Source organism: Chlorocebus sabaeus, chromosome X (assembly GCF_047675955.1).
Source record: "Chlorocebus sabaeus isolate Y175 chromosome X, mChlSab1.0.hap1, whole genome shotgun sequence".
NCBI lineage: Eukaryota > Metazoa > Chordata > Mammalia > Primates > Cercopithecidae > Chlorocebus > Chlorocebus sabaeus.
In genome coordinates this window covers 85,262,623-85,276,456 of record NC_132933.1, presented here as the reverse complement: position 1 = coordinate 85,276,456, position 13,834 = coordinate 85,262,623, and the positions used below count along the sequence as shown (strand labels likewise).

At 39.9% G+C, this 13,834-nt stretch overlaps 1 protein-coding gene across 1 annotated transcript in view; it reads left to right on the top strand.

The window, feature by feature from the left end:
• AR (androgen receptor) overlaps nt 1–13,834 on the top strand; it is a 177,962-nt gene that overhangs the window by 94,034 nt on the left and 70,094 nt on the right. The window contains exon 2 of the mRNA XM_007991938.3: nt 7,654–7,805. Within this exon, the coding sequence (XP_007990129.1) occupies nt 7,654–7,805 (152 nt within the window). The remainder of the gene's footprint in view (nt 1–7,653; nt 7,806–13,834) is intronic.

Sequence of the window (13,834 nt, the reverse complement as noted above, 5' to 3'; positions counted from 1 at the left end):
TCATTTTCTTATGGTAAGACAAAAGATTAAGGCAACCAAGACTTACAATGTATCTACCGTGTGGCAGGCACGGAGGCAAGGGCTTTTACATGTGTTATTTAATGTAATTGTAATTCTCACAAAAGCCGTCTAGAGTTGAAAATATTTCCAGCTCTAATTGAGGCAAATGGAGCACAGAGAGCCTTAATTATTTCACCCAAAGTTCAGTGGTAGAGGCAGGATTCCAACCCAGGTCTGGTGGGCTCCAAAGCCTTGTTGGTTTGCCATTCCTCTCGCTAACAAATGAAACTGGTCTGTGACTTTTGCATTTCACCCCGCTTACACAGTCACTGGTGGGACTTATTTAAATTAGTCAGATCCTTCAAAGTATCCCCAAGTCCTCCTTTGAAAAGAAAGTTAGGGGGCAGGGGGAGGAGCAGAGGAGAGGAGGTAAAAAGGAAAGGAGTCAGAGAGAGAGAGAGAGAGAGAGAGAGAGAGAGAGACCTGGTGGTCTCAGCTGGGTGCCAAGGTTTCCTAAGCCCAAGTTCCCCATGGTTGAGCCTGCATTAGCAGGCCGACAGCTTCTAGTAATCCACTTTTATTTAATTAATAGTGAAACTGTTGAAGAATTGCAAGTGGTGTTCTGGTTCAGAAACCTTCCATTCTATGGGGCATTGCTTTTGCCTCAGACTCATAAAACCAAATGCCCTGCCTCAAGATAATAAGTGAACATGTAACCCACGAGAGGTAAGAAAAAACACAATGTCACGTGCAAATTCTGCACTTGTTCTCAAAGCAAACCTCTCCTGTGTTTGCAATTAGGATGTTATCTAGGAGCATATTCAAAACTTTTGAGGTTTTTATTTTAGTTTTTCTTTTATTATGTGCTGTTTTAGTAATATCAAAGAATACATGTAATATATGTTATATGGCATAACAATAAAATTAATGTTTATGAGCCCTGATTAAAGAATCAACAACATTAACATCATCATTGCAACAACCCTATTAGAATGGAAGCTCTGTGAAGGCATGGATTTTTTTCTGTTTTGTTCACTGCTATATCCCCAGGACCTAGAGGAGTGTCAGCCACCTAATAGGAGCTTAGTCAATATTTGTTAAATAAGAGCATAAATCTACTTATATCCTCTTTCCTCTTATCATCACTCCCAGCCTCCCCTCAGAGGTAGCCACTATCCTATTTTAGGGTTTTAATATTCCCTTGCATTTTGATAACTTTTCACATGTGTATTCCCAAATAATGTATTGTTTGCTTTTGCTTCTTTTTGAACTTTATATAATGGAATCATATTGTATGTATCCAGTTGTGAGTTATGACTTTTACACAACATTAGTATTTGAGATTCAACTATGTGTAGCTCGATTCCATTCCTTTTCATTGCTGAATTGTATTTCATTGGATATGTGTGCCATAAATTATTTTTCTCCTGTCAGTTGATGTTTATCTTTTATGCTTTTATAAACAAAACTGCTATGACTGTCCCTGCATGTGCCTCCTGGTACATATGTGCCCAACTTTCTCTAGGATATAAGCCTCAGAGGGGGACTGCACTTGGAATTTTCATTTCCAGAGCCCAAAGTTTAGCTCATGAGTCAGAGCTGCAATGTGCCCTTTGTCCACACTAGGTCAGGATCAGTGGGAGTGCTACCCAAAATATTTTCCTAGTGGGGGAATCAGGGAGAGGCAGAGACTGACCTAGTGAGGCCAGGAGTTACTATCTCAGGTCTCTAGTCAAAATGGGTTGCAATTAGTAAAAGTCCAGATTCTGAATACCCTTCACTATTTATCTTCTTCTTCCTCCTTTACAGTTATTTTTGTTCAAGGTGCACTTTATTAAACTCATACCTAACAAACAAAACTCTAATGAATATTTTGTCTTTCATTGATTGTAAATTCAGTTAGATTCTTTGAAAAAATTTTAACTGTATTTTCACTTTAGCATGGATGAAAATGTCGATTTCTTTAAAAAACATTTTTAATAATAACACAATAAGGTCTACCCTCATAATAAAATTTAAGGGCACAACACCATATTGCTAACTACAGGCACAATGTTGTACAGCAGATGTCTAGAATTTTTTTCTTCATGCTTAACTGAAACTTTATAGCCATTGAACGGCAACAGTCCATTTCTATTTCTTAAAAGTCCTTTACAAAATGAGCTTTCTGCATGTTTCCATTTTGTTTATCTGATTTTTTTTTCGTTTTTTATTATACTTTAAGTTCTGGGATACATGTGCAGAATGTGCAGGTTTGTTACATAGGTATACACGTGCCAGGGTGGTTTGCCACACCCATCAACCCGTCATCTACATTAGATATTACTCCTAATGCTATTGCCCCCGCTTGCCCCTCACCCATCACTGGCCCCAGTGTGTGATGTTCCCTGTCCTGTGTCCAAGTGTTCTCATTGTTCAACTCCCACTTATGAGTGAGAATATGTAGTGTTTGGTTTTCTTTTCTTGTGTCAGTTTGCTGAGAATGATGGTTTCCAGCTTCATCCATGTACCTGCAAAGGACATGAACTCATCTTTTTATATGGCTTCATAATATTCCATGGTGTATATGTGCCACATTTTCTTTATCCAATCTATCATTAATGGGCATTTGGGTTGGTTCCAAGTCTTTGCTATTGTGAATAGTGCCTCTGTAAACATACATGTGCATGTGTCTTTATAGCACCATGATTTATAATCCTTTGGGTATATACCCAGTAATGGGATGGCTAGGTCAAATGGTATTTCTAGTTCTAGATCCTTGAGGAATCGCCACACTGTCTTCCACAATGGTTGAACTAAGTTACAACCCCACCAACAATGTAAAAGCGTTCCTATTTCTCCACATCCTCTCCAGCGTCTGTTGTATCCTGACTTTTTAATGATCACGATTCTAACTGGCATGTGATAGTCTCTCATTGTGGTTTTGATTTGCATTTCTCTAATGACCAGTGGTGATGAGTTTTTTTTATATGTTTGTTGGTTGCATAAATGTCTTCTTTTGAGAAGTGCCTGTTAATTTCCTTCACCCACTTTTTGATGGGTTTTTTTTTTCTTGTAAATTTGTTTAAGTTCCTTGTACATTCTGGATATTAGCCTTTTGTCAGATGGATACATTGCAAAAATTTTCTCTCATTCTGTAGGTTTTCTGTTCACTCTGATGATAGTTTATTTTGCCGTGCAGAAGCTCTTTAGTTTAATTAGATTCCATTTGTCAATTTTGGCTTTTGTTGCCGTTGCTTTTGGTGTTTTAGTCATGAAGTCTTTGACCATACTTATGTCTTGAATAGTATTATCTAGGTTTTCTTCTAGGGATTTAATGGTTTTAGGTCTTACGTTTAAGACTCATCTTGATTTAATTTTTGTATAAGATGTAAGGAAGGGGTCCAGGTTCAGTTTTCTGCATATGGCTAGCCAGTTTTCCCAACACCATTTATTAAATAGGGAATCCTTTCCCCATTGCTTGCTTTTGTCAGGTTTGTCAAAGATCAGATGGTTGTAGATGTGTGGTGTTATTTCTGAGACCTCTGTTCTGTTCCATTGGTCTGTATATCTGTTTTGGTACCAGTATCATGCTGTTTTGGTTACTGTAGCCTTGTAGTATAGTTTGAAGTCAGGTAGCGTGATGCCTCCAGTTTTGCTCTTTTTGCTTAGAATTGTCTTGGCTATGGGGGCTCTTTATTGGTTCCATATGAAATTTAAAGTAGTTTTTTCTAATTCTGTGAAGAAAGTCATTGGTAGCTTGATGGGATTAGCATTGAATCTGTAAATTACTTTGGGCAGTATGGCCATTTTCATGATAATGATTCTTCCTAGCCTTCAGCATGGAATGGTTTTCCAGTTATTTTTGTCCTCTCTTATTTACTTGAGCAGTGGTTTGCAATTCTCCATGAAGAGGTCCTTCACATCCCTTGTAAGTTGCATTCCTACATATTTTATTCTGTTTGTAGCAATTGTGAATGGGAGTTCACTCATGATTTGGTTCTCTGTCTGTTATTGGTGTATAGGAATGCTTGTGATTTTCACACACTGATTTTGTATCCTGAGACTTTGCTGAAGTTGCTGATAAGCTTAAGGTGATTTTGGACTGAGACGATGGGGTTTTCTGAATATACAATCATGTCATCTGCAAACAGAGACAATTTGACTTCCTGTTTTCCTATTTGAATACCCTTTATTGATTTCTCTTGCCTGATTGCCCTGGCTGGAACTTCCAATACTATGTTGAATAGGAGTGGTGAGAGACGGCATCCTTGTCTTGTGCTCGTTTTCAAAGGGAATGCTTCCAGTTTTTGCCCATTCAGTATGATATTGGGTGTGGGTTTGTCATAAATAGCTGTTATTTTGAGATATATTTCATTAATACCTAGTTTATTGAGAGTTTTAGCTTGAAGGGGTGTTGAATTTTGTCAAAGGCCTTTTCTGCATCTATTGAGATAATCATATGGTTTTTGTCATTGGTTCTGTTGATGGGATGGATTATGTTTACTGATTTGTGTATGTTGAACCAGCCTTGCATCCCAGGGATGAAACCCACTTGATCATGGTGGATAAGCTTTTTGATGTGCTGCTGGATTCGGTTTGCCAGTATTTTATTGAGGATTTTTGCATTGATGTTCATCAGGGTTATTGCCCTGACATTTTCTTTTTTTGTTGTGTCTCTGCCAGGTTTTGGTATCAGGATGATGCTGGCCCATAAAATGAGTTAGGGAGGATTCTTTCTTTTTCTGTTGCTTGGAATAGTTTCAGAAGGAATGGTACCAGCTCCTCTTTGTACCCCTGGTAGAATTCGGCTGTGAATCCATCTGGTCCTGGACATTTTTTGATTGGTAGGCTATTAATTACTGCCTCAATTTCAGAACTTGTTATTGGTCTATTCAGGGATTTGGAGGTCTATTTAGGCTTGGGAGGGTATACGTGTTCAGGAATTTTTCTATTTCTTCTAGATTTTCTATTTTATGTGCCCCAGAGGTGTTTATAGTATTCTCTGATGGTAATTTATATTTCTATGGGATGAGTGGTGATATCCCCTTTATCATTTTTTATTGCATCTATGTTTCTTCTCTCTTTTCTTTTTTATTAGTCTGGCTAGTGGTCTATCTACAAAATAGATAGACTGTTTATCTGATATTTATTTTGTAATTATCTAATAATAATCATCATTATCATCAGCATCATCATTGTCATCTCCTTTACCCATACATACATTTGTGTCTTTCAAATAATAATCCCATCTTTGAAGTACATCCTCGTCTGTAGCAGTCTTCACTCTGCTTTCTTATATCATTTACTATCTTATTTTATAATTATTTACTTCCCATCTTTCTTCTCTAACAGATAGTATTTTTTTAGGGCCAAGGAAATATCTCGATCACCACTATATCCCCAGCATCTACCCCTGTGCCTGGTCCATAGGGCTAGATGCTAAGAGTTGAGTTGAACCAATCTACCTAATCTTAACCTTCAGTAGCACAACATGGTTTGTCAGTGGTTAAGAATCTGCACTTTGGAGTCAGACTCACCCAGGATGGAATCCTGGCATTGCCACTTATTATTAATAGATACGTGACCTTGAACAAGTTCACTTAATTGTTCTTAGCATCAGTTTCCTCTTCTGTGATATAGGGATGATACAGAGCTACCTGGTAGGTTGTTGGAAGAATTAAATGAGATGATATGTATGAAATGGCCTGGCACATAGAGTGCCTAAATACACGTTGTTCTGATTTTATTTGGACTGTTTGTGTTAGTAACAGAAGTCAAAAAGGTGGAGAAAGGAGAAAGGTACATGGGAAAATTTTCTATTTCTTCTCCATGTTTCATTCAGGACTGAGGAAGGGGGCACAGTTTTTACCCAAGGAAATGACATTTTTAGCCAAAGGAATTATGATCTTAGCATTTAGCTGAATTGTATATTGGAAGTAAGCTCCTTCCTTGTGGAACTTATGGTCTTGCTAGCCTTGGTTTGTTGGAAGTGCTCTTGCTGGCTTTCTAGTTAGGGTAGGGAAAGGAAGGCTTGTGGGGAGTGAAGATAGGCCATGATATCAAGCCACTGAGTGTGCAAATCAGTAGAACTTTTCAATTGCTTTCTGTTGTACTTGGGACTTGAATAAAGGCTGATATTTGTGTCTTGCTGGTAAAGTGCTTGTAAAGTGAGTGAAAGTTTTCTTTGTTCTTGTCCTGCCAGAGCTGTTCACTTGGGGCTGAGGGGAGGATAACCTTTCATGTTTGTTTTTTTTTTATTCTGATGACTGTGCTGAGCATTTGAAGGAAAAGGCCATTGGTGGAAAGTAAAGGTGAATGGTGAGAAGACAATAGGATAATGGAAACTGTGATGGACTTGGAGTCAAATTCTTCTGAACTTCTCCTCTCCAAGTCTTACTTCTTTCATCTGTACAATGGATATTAAAATGAGAAAATAAGCTTGTCTTCACAGAGTTATTGTTAGGTGTTGAAATCACCCAACACAGCAAACAGGCTCCCATTAGGGCTCATTTTCCTTCATTCCTTAGTAAGGAAGAAGTACTTATAAAATACAGCAGTTGTGCTCTTGTGAATGATAGCATGGGCAGTTGTCATCTCTCTGAGGCAGATTAACCCAGAATGCCACTTGAGTTTTGTTTAATGCTTAGGCATAAGACATAGGAAAGACAAAAGTTGACCTTTGGGTAGTGAGAACAATGTTCCATTTTATTCAAACTTGAATTTTTTACTATAGGAGACTGAGAATTAACCTTCCATGAAGGTTTTAGGATTTGCTTTCTGACTCTTCTCTTTCATATCCACCTGAAAGAGCTTGGGCACAGATGTTCTTGGAGAAAGGCAGTTAAATAAGGTGACTTCTGAAGCTCCATCCTTGCCCAAAGAACTTATGAGTCCCTTAGTGGCCAAGTATTTTGATGGTAGTAGCCTAAAAGATGTCCAGGATCACTGTGCATCATTTTTTCAACAGAAGCCTCAGGCATAGGGATTATGCTTGGTACTTTATGTTGTGGAATGGAATCTGGCAGATGTCCATGTGATCTAGAGAAACACCTAAGGAAAGTGAAGAAATGGGGGAAAAATAACAAGACTTGTATGATAATACTAATCACTATCCTTGTGTATTTATTCCAAGGACATTTTATCCATTATCTGATTTATATTACCACTCACAGCAGCAGCTCAATAGGATGGGAGATATTATCCCTATTTTATAGATGAGATTTGAGGCTCGAGGAGCTAAAACAAGGAACATCAAATTCCTTTGATATTTGGTCTGGTTTTGTTATAGCTCTCCCTTTGGATGAGGTAAAGTCACAAAGCTGGGTTCATATCATTTAATTAGTCTGAAAATGTTGCCTGAACACCACCTTAAGTTAGATATCTTAACCTCAGGTTTCCTACTTTCATTGCTGCCTCTTATAGACATAGACTATGAGATTGGCTAATCCCAGAGAACTTCCCTAATCCCTTGGCAAGATCCAAAAAGGCTCAGTCACACCCTACTACCACCATCTTTAGGAGAAGTCTCAGAAAATTCAGCTTCACACTAACTCACTTGAGCATCAAATAATAGTAGTTTATGCATGCAGGTTAATCCAAGACCTCAGACTTCACTTGCCTATTTCTGCCATTCAATGACATGTGTTGCATTGGTTTTTTGTGTCTTTCCAGTTTGGAGACTGCCAGGGACCACGTTTTGCCCATTGACTATTACTTTCCACCCCAGAAGACCTGCCTGATCTGTGGAGATGAAGCTTCTGGGTGTCACTATGGAGCTCTCACATGTGGAAGCTGCAAGGTCTTCTTCAAAAGAGCCGCTGAAGGTAAAGGGACATGCACATGCACTTCTGTTTCCCTTTCTCCTTTACCTTCCAGAGAGAGACACTAACCTTTCAGGGCCCAGGATTTTATCATCTCAGAAACAGAGTCATTGGCAAGGCCCTATCAAATAACTTAGGAGCCTAAGGAAGCAAATTTTTGCACTTGCTAGTTCCCTGGTTTCAGCAGCCTTGTTTGTACAGGCAATGTAGGCAGTGAAGGTGGTCCCAGCTGGGGCTTGGGGCTCAGTGGGTCCTAGAAATGAAGGAAAAATTAATGATTTGAAAAGATTTAATTTCCTCCCTTCTTGTTTTCTACTCTGCTGGCTAGTAAAGGAAAAATTTGTCCTTATTAGAGAGGTTAGAAGTGGAGAAACCCCAACTGAGTCCCCAGCCTGTTCCTTGGGATGAATATGAGACTGTTTCTTAGCAAAGGCTTCCTGGCCTCGGCCCCAGAAAGAGAGTGTTCTCACTCTTCAGCAGACTATCAGTCTCTGCACCTGCTCCCTCCTGTTGCTGCCTCCTTGGGACCTGTCTTTGCGTTAATAGTTCCTAGGTAGGTAAGAACTCAGAGTGAAGAAACACATTTATTCTCCTCTCTAGAGACCTGACCTCAAAGCCTGTCCATTAGTCCCTAACCTTAATCTAAGGTAGCATCTTATATCTTGCTAAATTGGCTCAAGCCCTAGCTCCTTAGTTTTATTTAGCTTAGAACAACTCATGTCTGCTCAACCCCTAAAGGTGCTCAGCCTACATTCTGCAGTAGAAACTCCCATTTTCAGGCCTCTTATATATGGCAATGTCTCTTCCTCTAACCACCCAGGGCTTAAGCTTCCTGCTTATCCACTTCACTCTCCACCCTGTATCGAGGGCTTTCTTCTCAAAAGGACATTGATGAGGAGCCCCTAGAGAGAGATTTTGTGCTCTGGGACCAGACCCGTTGTTAAACGCCAGTATTCACCTCTGCCCTGACTTTCCCCAAAGAGGTACTTCCCGCCAAGGCCTTTCTCTTTCCTCTCACTGGCTGGAAGTGTTGAGTTCCATGTCAGAACCAGAATAGAGAACCTTTCCTTCTATAAGGGCTATAAACCTTGAGAACAGTCTTAAAGATAGGTATGTAGGCCACACCATTCACCACAAATGTACTGATACTCATCAGAGGATGGAAGAAGCACCAGAGAGTTTGAAGCATCTAGAGAAAAGGTAGAAAGAGAATGCCCTTTAACTGACCTCCTCGATGATAGTCAATCACAGTGATGAGTGTTGAGTCATCATTTTGGCTGGGTGGCAGAAATATCTATAAAACAGAAGCTGCCGTGTTGTTTACTTCCAGTCCTCGGGGCCCACAAGAAGGCAGCTATCATTTGGTATTACTAAAAACATGCCCCATGTTCAGCTCATACCCCCAAATGACCATTGCTACTGTTTATGCTGGGCTAGCATGAAGCCCAGGGCCCTAATGTCTAAGTCTGGGCAGTGAGGCCTAGAGCAGAGCCTAAGAGCCTGAGAGCAGTGCCTTCCTTTCTTCAGAGTACTCATGAAAGGATGGCTGTCAGAAAAGCAAGTGAGGAGGGGCTCCAGAGACTTCAGACCACCCCAACTTCCCCAATGAGACCCTGGCACTTCCCCATAACCTCTCACTCAGCGGGCCCTGTCTATAGAGCAGAAAATGAAACAGAGCAGTCATCTAGAGGTGGTGTATCAGCAAGCCCAGGCACCACAGTAATAGCAGCCATATCAGATGGGAAAGGAGTTCAAGTGAACAAACAAGCAAATTCAATAGTCAGATAGGTTAGATTATACTTGATGCTGTTTCTGGGTTTTACAAATCTGGGTCACCAAATTGTTATTTTCAGAAAACAGAGGAAATGCTCTATCACATTGTGAAAGGGAAGATTTTACTGTCGTATCATACATCCTACATGGGAGCTTTCTGCAGAAGTTAGAGCTGAAGGAGGGAGACAGGCAGAAGGGCAGCTGGCAGGGCTGCCTGGGAGGAGCTCTGCCATGAGGTGGATCCTGTGCCATTTGAGAACAGGGAAGAAAGCAATGAAGTTGTGGGGAGGGAATCACTCAACTCACAGAACATACAGAAATCCAGCAAGGTTTCAAAATGCTCTACACCCTAGAGTCTCTTAAGTTAGGGAAACTCTCTGAGCTCATGGGGCCAAATGCTCTTGCCTGCTTGAAATATGAAAAATCAACAATGGATTCCTTGCAAAACCAGGAAAAGGGAACCTTCTGAGCCCCTTGGTTATTTTGAAATATGGACCATAAATTTCAGTCCTGAGCCCTCTGAAGGTAGGAGAAGGTGGCTTAGAAAACACAGACACAGACACACACACACACACCCCCCCCCCAAAAAAAAAGCAAAAAAAAAAAAAATACTGGTGTTTTCTTTCTCCCCACATCTGTAAAGTTGTTGGATTGATTTTACTGCCATCGTTATCCCTATTTGAAGGCAGGGGGCTGTCTTATTACCCAAAGAGGACATTTATTGATTTGATTATCTTTTTCCATTTTTACAGTGCATCTTTTTCACCCATATGGCCTTTCTGGAGGTGGTTCTCAGTCTGGCTTGTTGAAACATCAAATTACACCTGTCTTAGAGAGAGTAGAAACACAAATCTTTCTCTTCCTCATTTGCTTGTTGTAGTCAGTTAACTCAGACTGTGTATCCAGACTCTTGATTATCACTTAATTCATAGTTTCAGAAATCTCTGGAATGGGCACAAGTACAAGACTTAAAAGCCTGGAATCTCAGACAGAAATATATTTCTAGCTTTGATGGTTTATAACACATGGGACTTTTAGGCTGTCATTGATGCAGGGCTCAGCACAGAGCCAGTTGTAATCTGGCCAGGTTTTGTTGTTGAGGAAGAGTGGGAAGCAGGAGTCCTACATTTTCTCCTTGTCAGCAATATTGGAGAATTGGGGTGAGGGTGAAGCTGGGCAGGGAAAGGTCTGCATAGAAAAAAGGGTCTGGTGAGAAAAAATAATGCTACTAAGCCATGAGGGTAAAATGACCAAATTATGGTTGACAGAAACTTGGTCATAGTGTGTGGGGGGAGGGTGGGGGGTGAGGGCAGAGAGAAAGTTGGTCTAAGTCTGTGTCGGGGGGCAGTGCTTGGTGGGATGAACTCTGGGTTAGAAACAGGCATGTAGGGAAATAGTTGGTTTATGGTGTGGGTAGGATGAATGGGGCGGTGAAAGGGAAGGCATTTTGAATGCTAAGAGACCAGGAAGTCAAAGCAAAGCAATACCCATAAACAGAGGTAAGGGCTCAGAGAGGTTTTAGTTGTATAGTCTTGGGTAAGAAATTTCCCCTTTTGAACCTCAGTTTTCCTTGACTGTAAAACAACGGACTTGAACTAGATATTTCAAAATGTGCTTCCAACTTAGACATTTTGTGATCGTTCTACAAATTACAAACATCATCATCATTTCAGCAAACTCACATGTATTTATACCTGCATATGTTTTTGGTCTTGCTTTCCTAGAAGATGACTAATCCAAGATCCTAATCAATTAAAGAAGCAATCTTCAGATGGGGATAGAGCCAGCTGAGAGAGTGTACTATGTATGGTGTGGGTTAAAACTCAGGACTCTGAGATTTTTACCTTGTGATCATTGCTGGTAACTTCCTTTCTTTTCTATTTTCTCATCTGGAAAATCAGGATATGAATCCCCATCTCTACCTCATTATGTTTCAAAGAGGGTTAATTAATCCATCATGTGCATTATGTGCTCAAGAATTTACTATTTTTCAGATATTTTCTAGTAAAACGTTGGAGATTATATGTCCATTTGTTTTGTACACATGCAGTGCTGTTTGGTACACATCATAAAATTGAAACTGTAGTTTACATTCTGAACTCAAAGAATTACACCATCCTCACTGATGTTTACAATAGGTCCCAATTTAGTTTCTTTGGCAAATTTTATGTAAGTATGGCTTTGATTCTCTCTCTCACCCCAGGTTTTTGTTAGGGAAGAAATGCAAGTGAACCCTCATTGAACTCTTTCTGTCCTTTAAATCCATTCTTTCCCACCTCAACTCATGTGGAATTGAATGTTACCTCTAGTTTGAAGTCTAGCAGAGAGTTTTTGGTGCATATCAGTGTCCCCTTCACTCCCTGACTTTTCGAGTAACATTTCCCAGAGGCAAATTAACTCTGCTAAGAGGATCTGCTTGCAGCTTCAACAGAGCCTTCATCAATTATCTTTGGCCAAGGAGTTGACTGATCCTGACTTTGCGAGTCCTAGAGATCTTTTCACAAAACTCCTCTCATGTTTCTGTCTCTGGTTTTCTTAAAAGTCGCAGACAGACTTTAGATTTAGGGGTTGGTTAACTTTTTGTAAAGGGCCCTGTAGTAAATATTTTAGGCTTTGTAGATCATATGGTCTCTGTGTCAACTACTCAGCTCTGCCTTTGTAAGATGAAAGCAGCCATGGATAATACTTGAACTAATGGGAGTAGCTGTGTTCCAATAAAACTTTATGGGCACTGAAATTTGAATTTCACTTAATTTTCACATATCATTTAATATTATTTTTCTTTTTAACCATTTAAAAATTTAGAAATCATTCTTAGCTCGTTGGGCCTCACAAAAACAGATGGTAGAGTGGACTTGGTTTATGGGCTGCAGTTTGTTGACCTCTGCTTTAGATAATCACTTCTGTACTTATAAATCTGCAAAGGTTTTATGTTTTCCCATCTCTTGGTATCTTAGTAGCTCTCTAGATTATCTAATTTAAAAATTTTTTCTCAGTAGGCCAGTCAAAGTTTGCACATCTTGTTAGCACAGAATGCCTGGCCTAGTGGCTTCTTGGCCCTGAGCCTGTTACTAAACAGGAGAAAAACTAAATGTCTAGAAATGCTAGAAGAGGGTACTATTTTGTTTTAATGATCTAGTAGATCACTCCTCCTTGCAATACCCAGAGAAGAAACTGAAAATATTTCAAGCATTTTCTAGACTTCTGTGTTGTAAATGTGTGGATAACTATGAACTACATATGAAAGAACTTTTCTGGATGACACATATATTCCAGATGGCAAAAAGGAAGCACTTTGGGGACTCTCTGGTACCAAGTATCATGGAAAAATTGTGTGTCTCATAGAAAGTAGATCCCAGGAAGCCAGCTGAGTTGTGGATCTGCCATATATTACCTCATGATTCTGTCTTCGCACACTCACTGGCTTAATTCTGGGCCTCCCCATAACACGACTAGACCACAGGCTTGCAGAAGAAATAATTTAGCTCTGTAACTCATTGCAGTTGGTGCCCACCCAAGTCTCTGTCAGTGCCCAATTCGGGAGCCATGCCAAGAATTTGCCATTGCTGCTTCGTAGTGGCCCTATGCCTGCTTATTTATAGCCTGTGCATTTTATGAAACAGGGATTAATAAGAAGTTGCCATAGTACTTGCACCATTATGTAAATATCTGCAATGCTTACATAACCTTTGTCACTTGCAAGATCTTTTGAGTCCATTGCCTTCTGCTACCATGCCTTACCAATTTCCTAGTCCCTTATTATTATTTTTAAATTTATTATATTTAACTTCTGTGATACGTATTCAGAATGTGCAGGTTTCTTATATAGGTATACACGTGCCGTGGTGGTGTGCTGAAACCAAAAACCCGTCATCTGCATTAGGTATTTATTCTAATGCTATCCCTCCCCTAGCCCAGTGTGTGATGTTCCCCTCCCTGTGTCCATGTGTTCTCATTGTTCAACTCCCACTTATGAGTGAGAACATGCAGTGTTTGGTTTTCTGTTCCTGTGTTTGTTTTCTGAGAATGATGATTTCCAGCTCCATCTATGTCCCTGAAAAGGACATGAACTCATCCTTTTTGATGGCTGTATAGTATTCTATGGTGTATATGTGCCACATTTTCTTTATCCAGTCTATCATTGATGGGCATTTGGGTTGGTTCCAAGTCTGTGCTATTGTGAATAGTGCTGCAATAAACATATGTATGCATGTATCTTTATAGAAGAATGATTTATAATCCTTTGGGTGTATACCCAG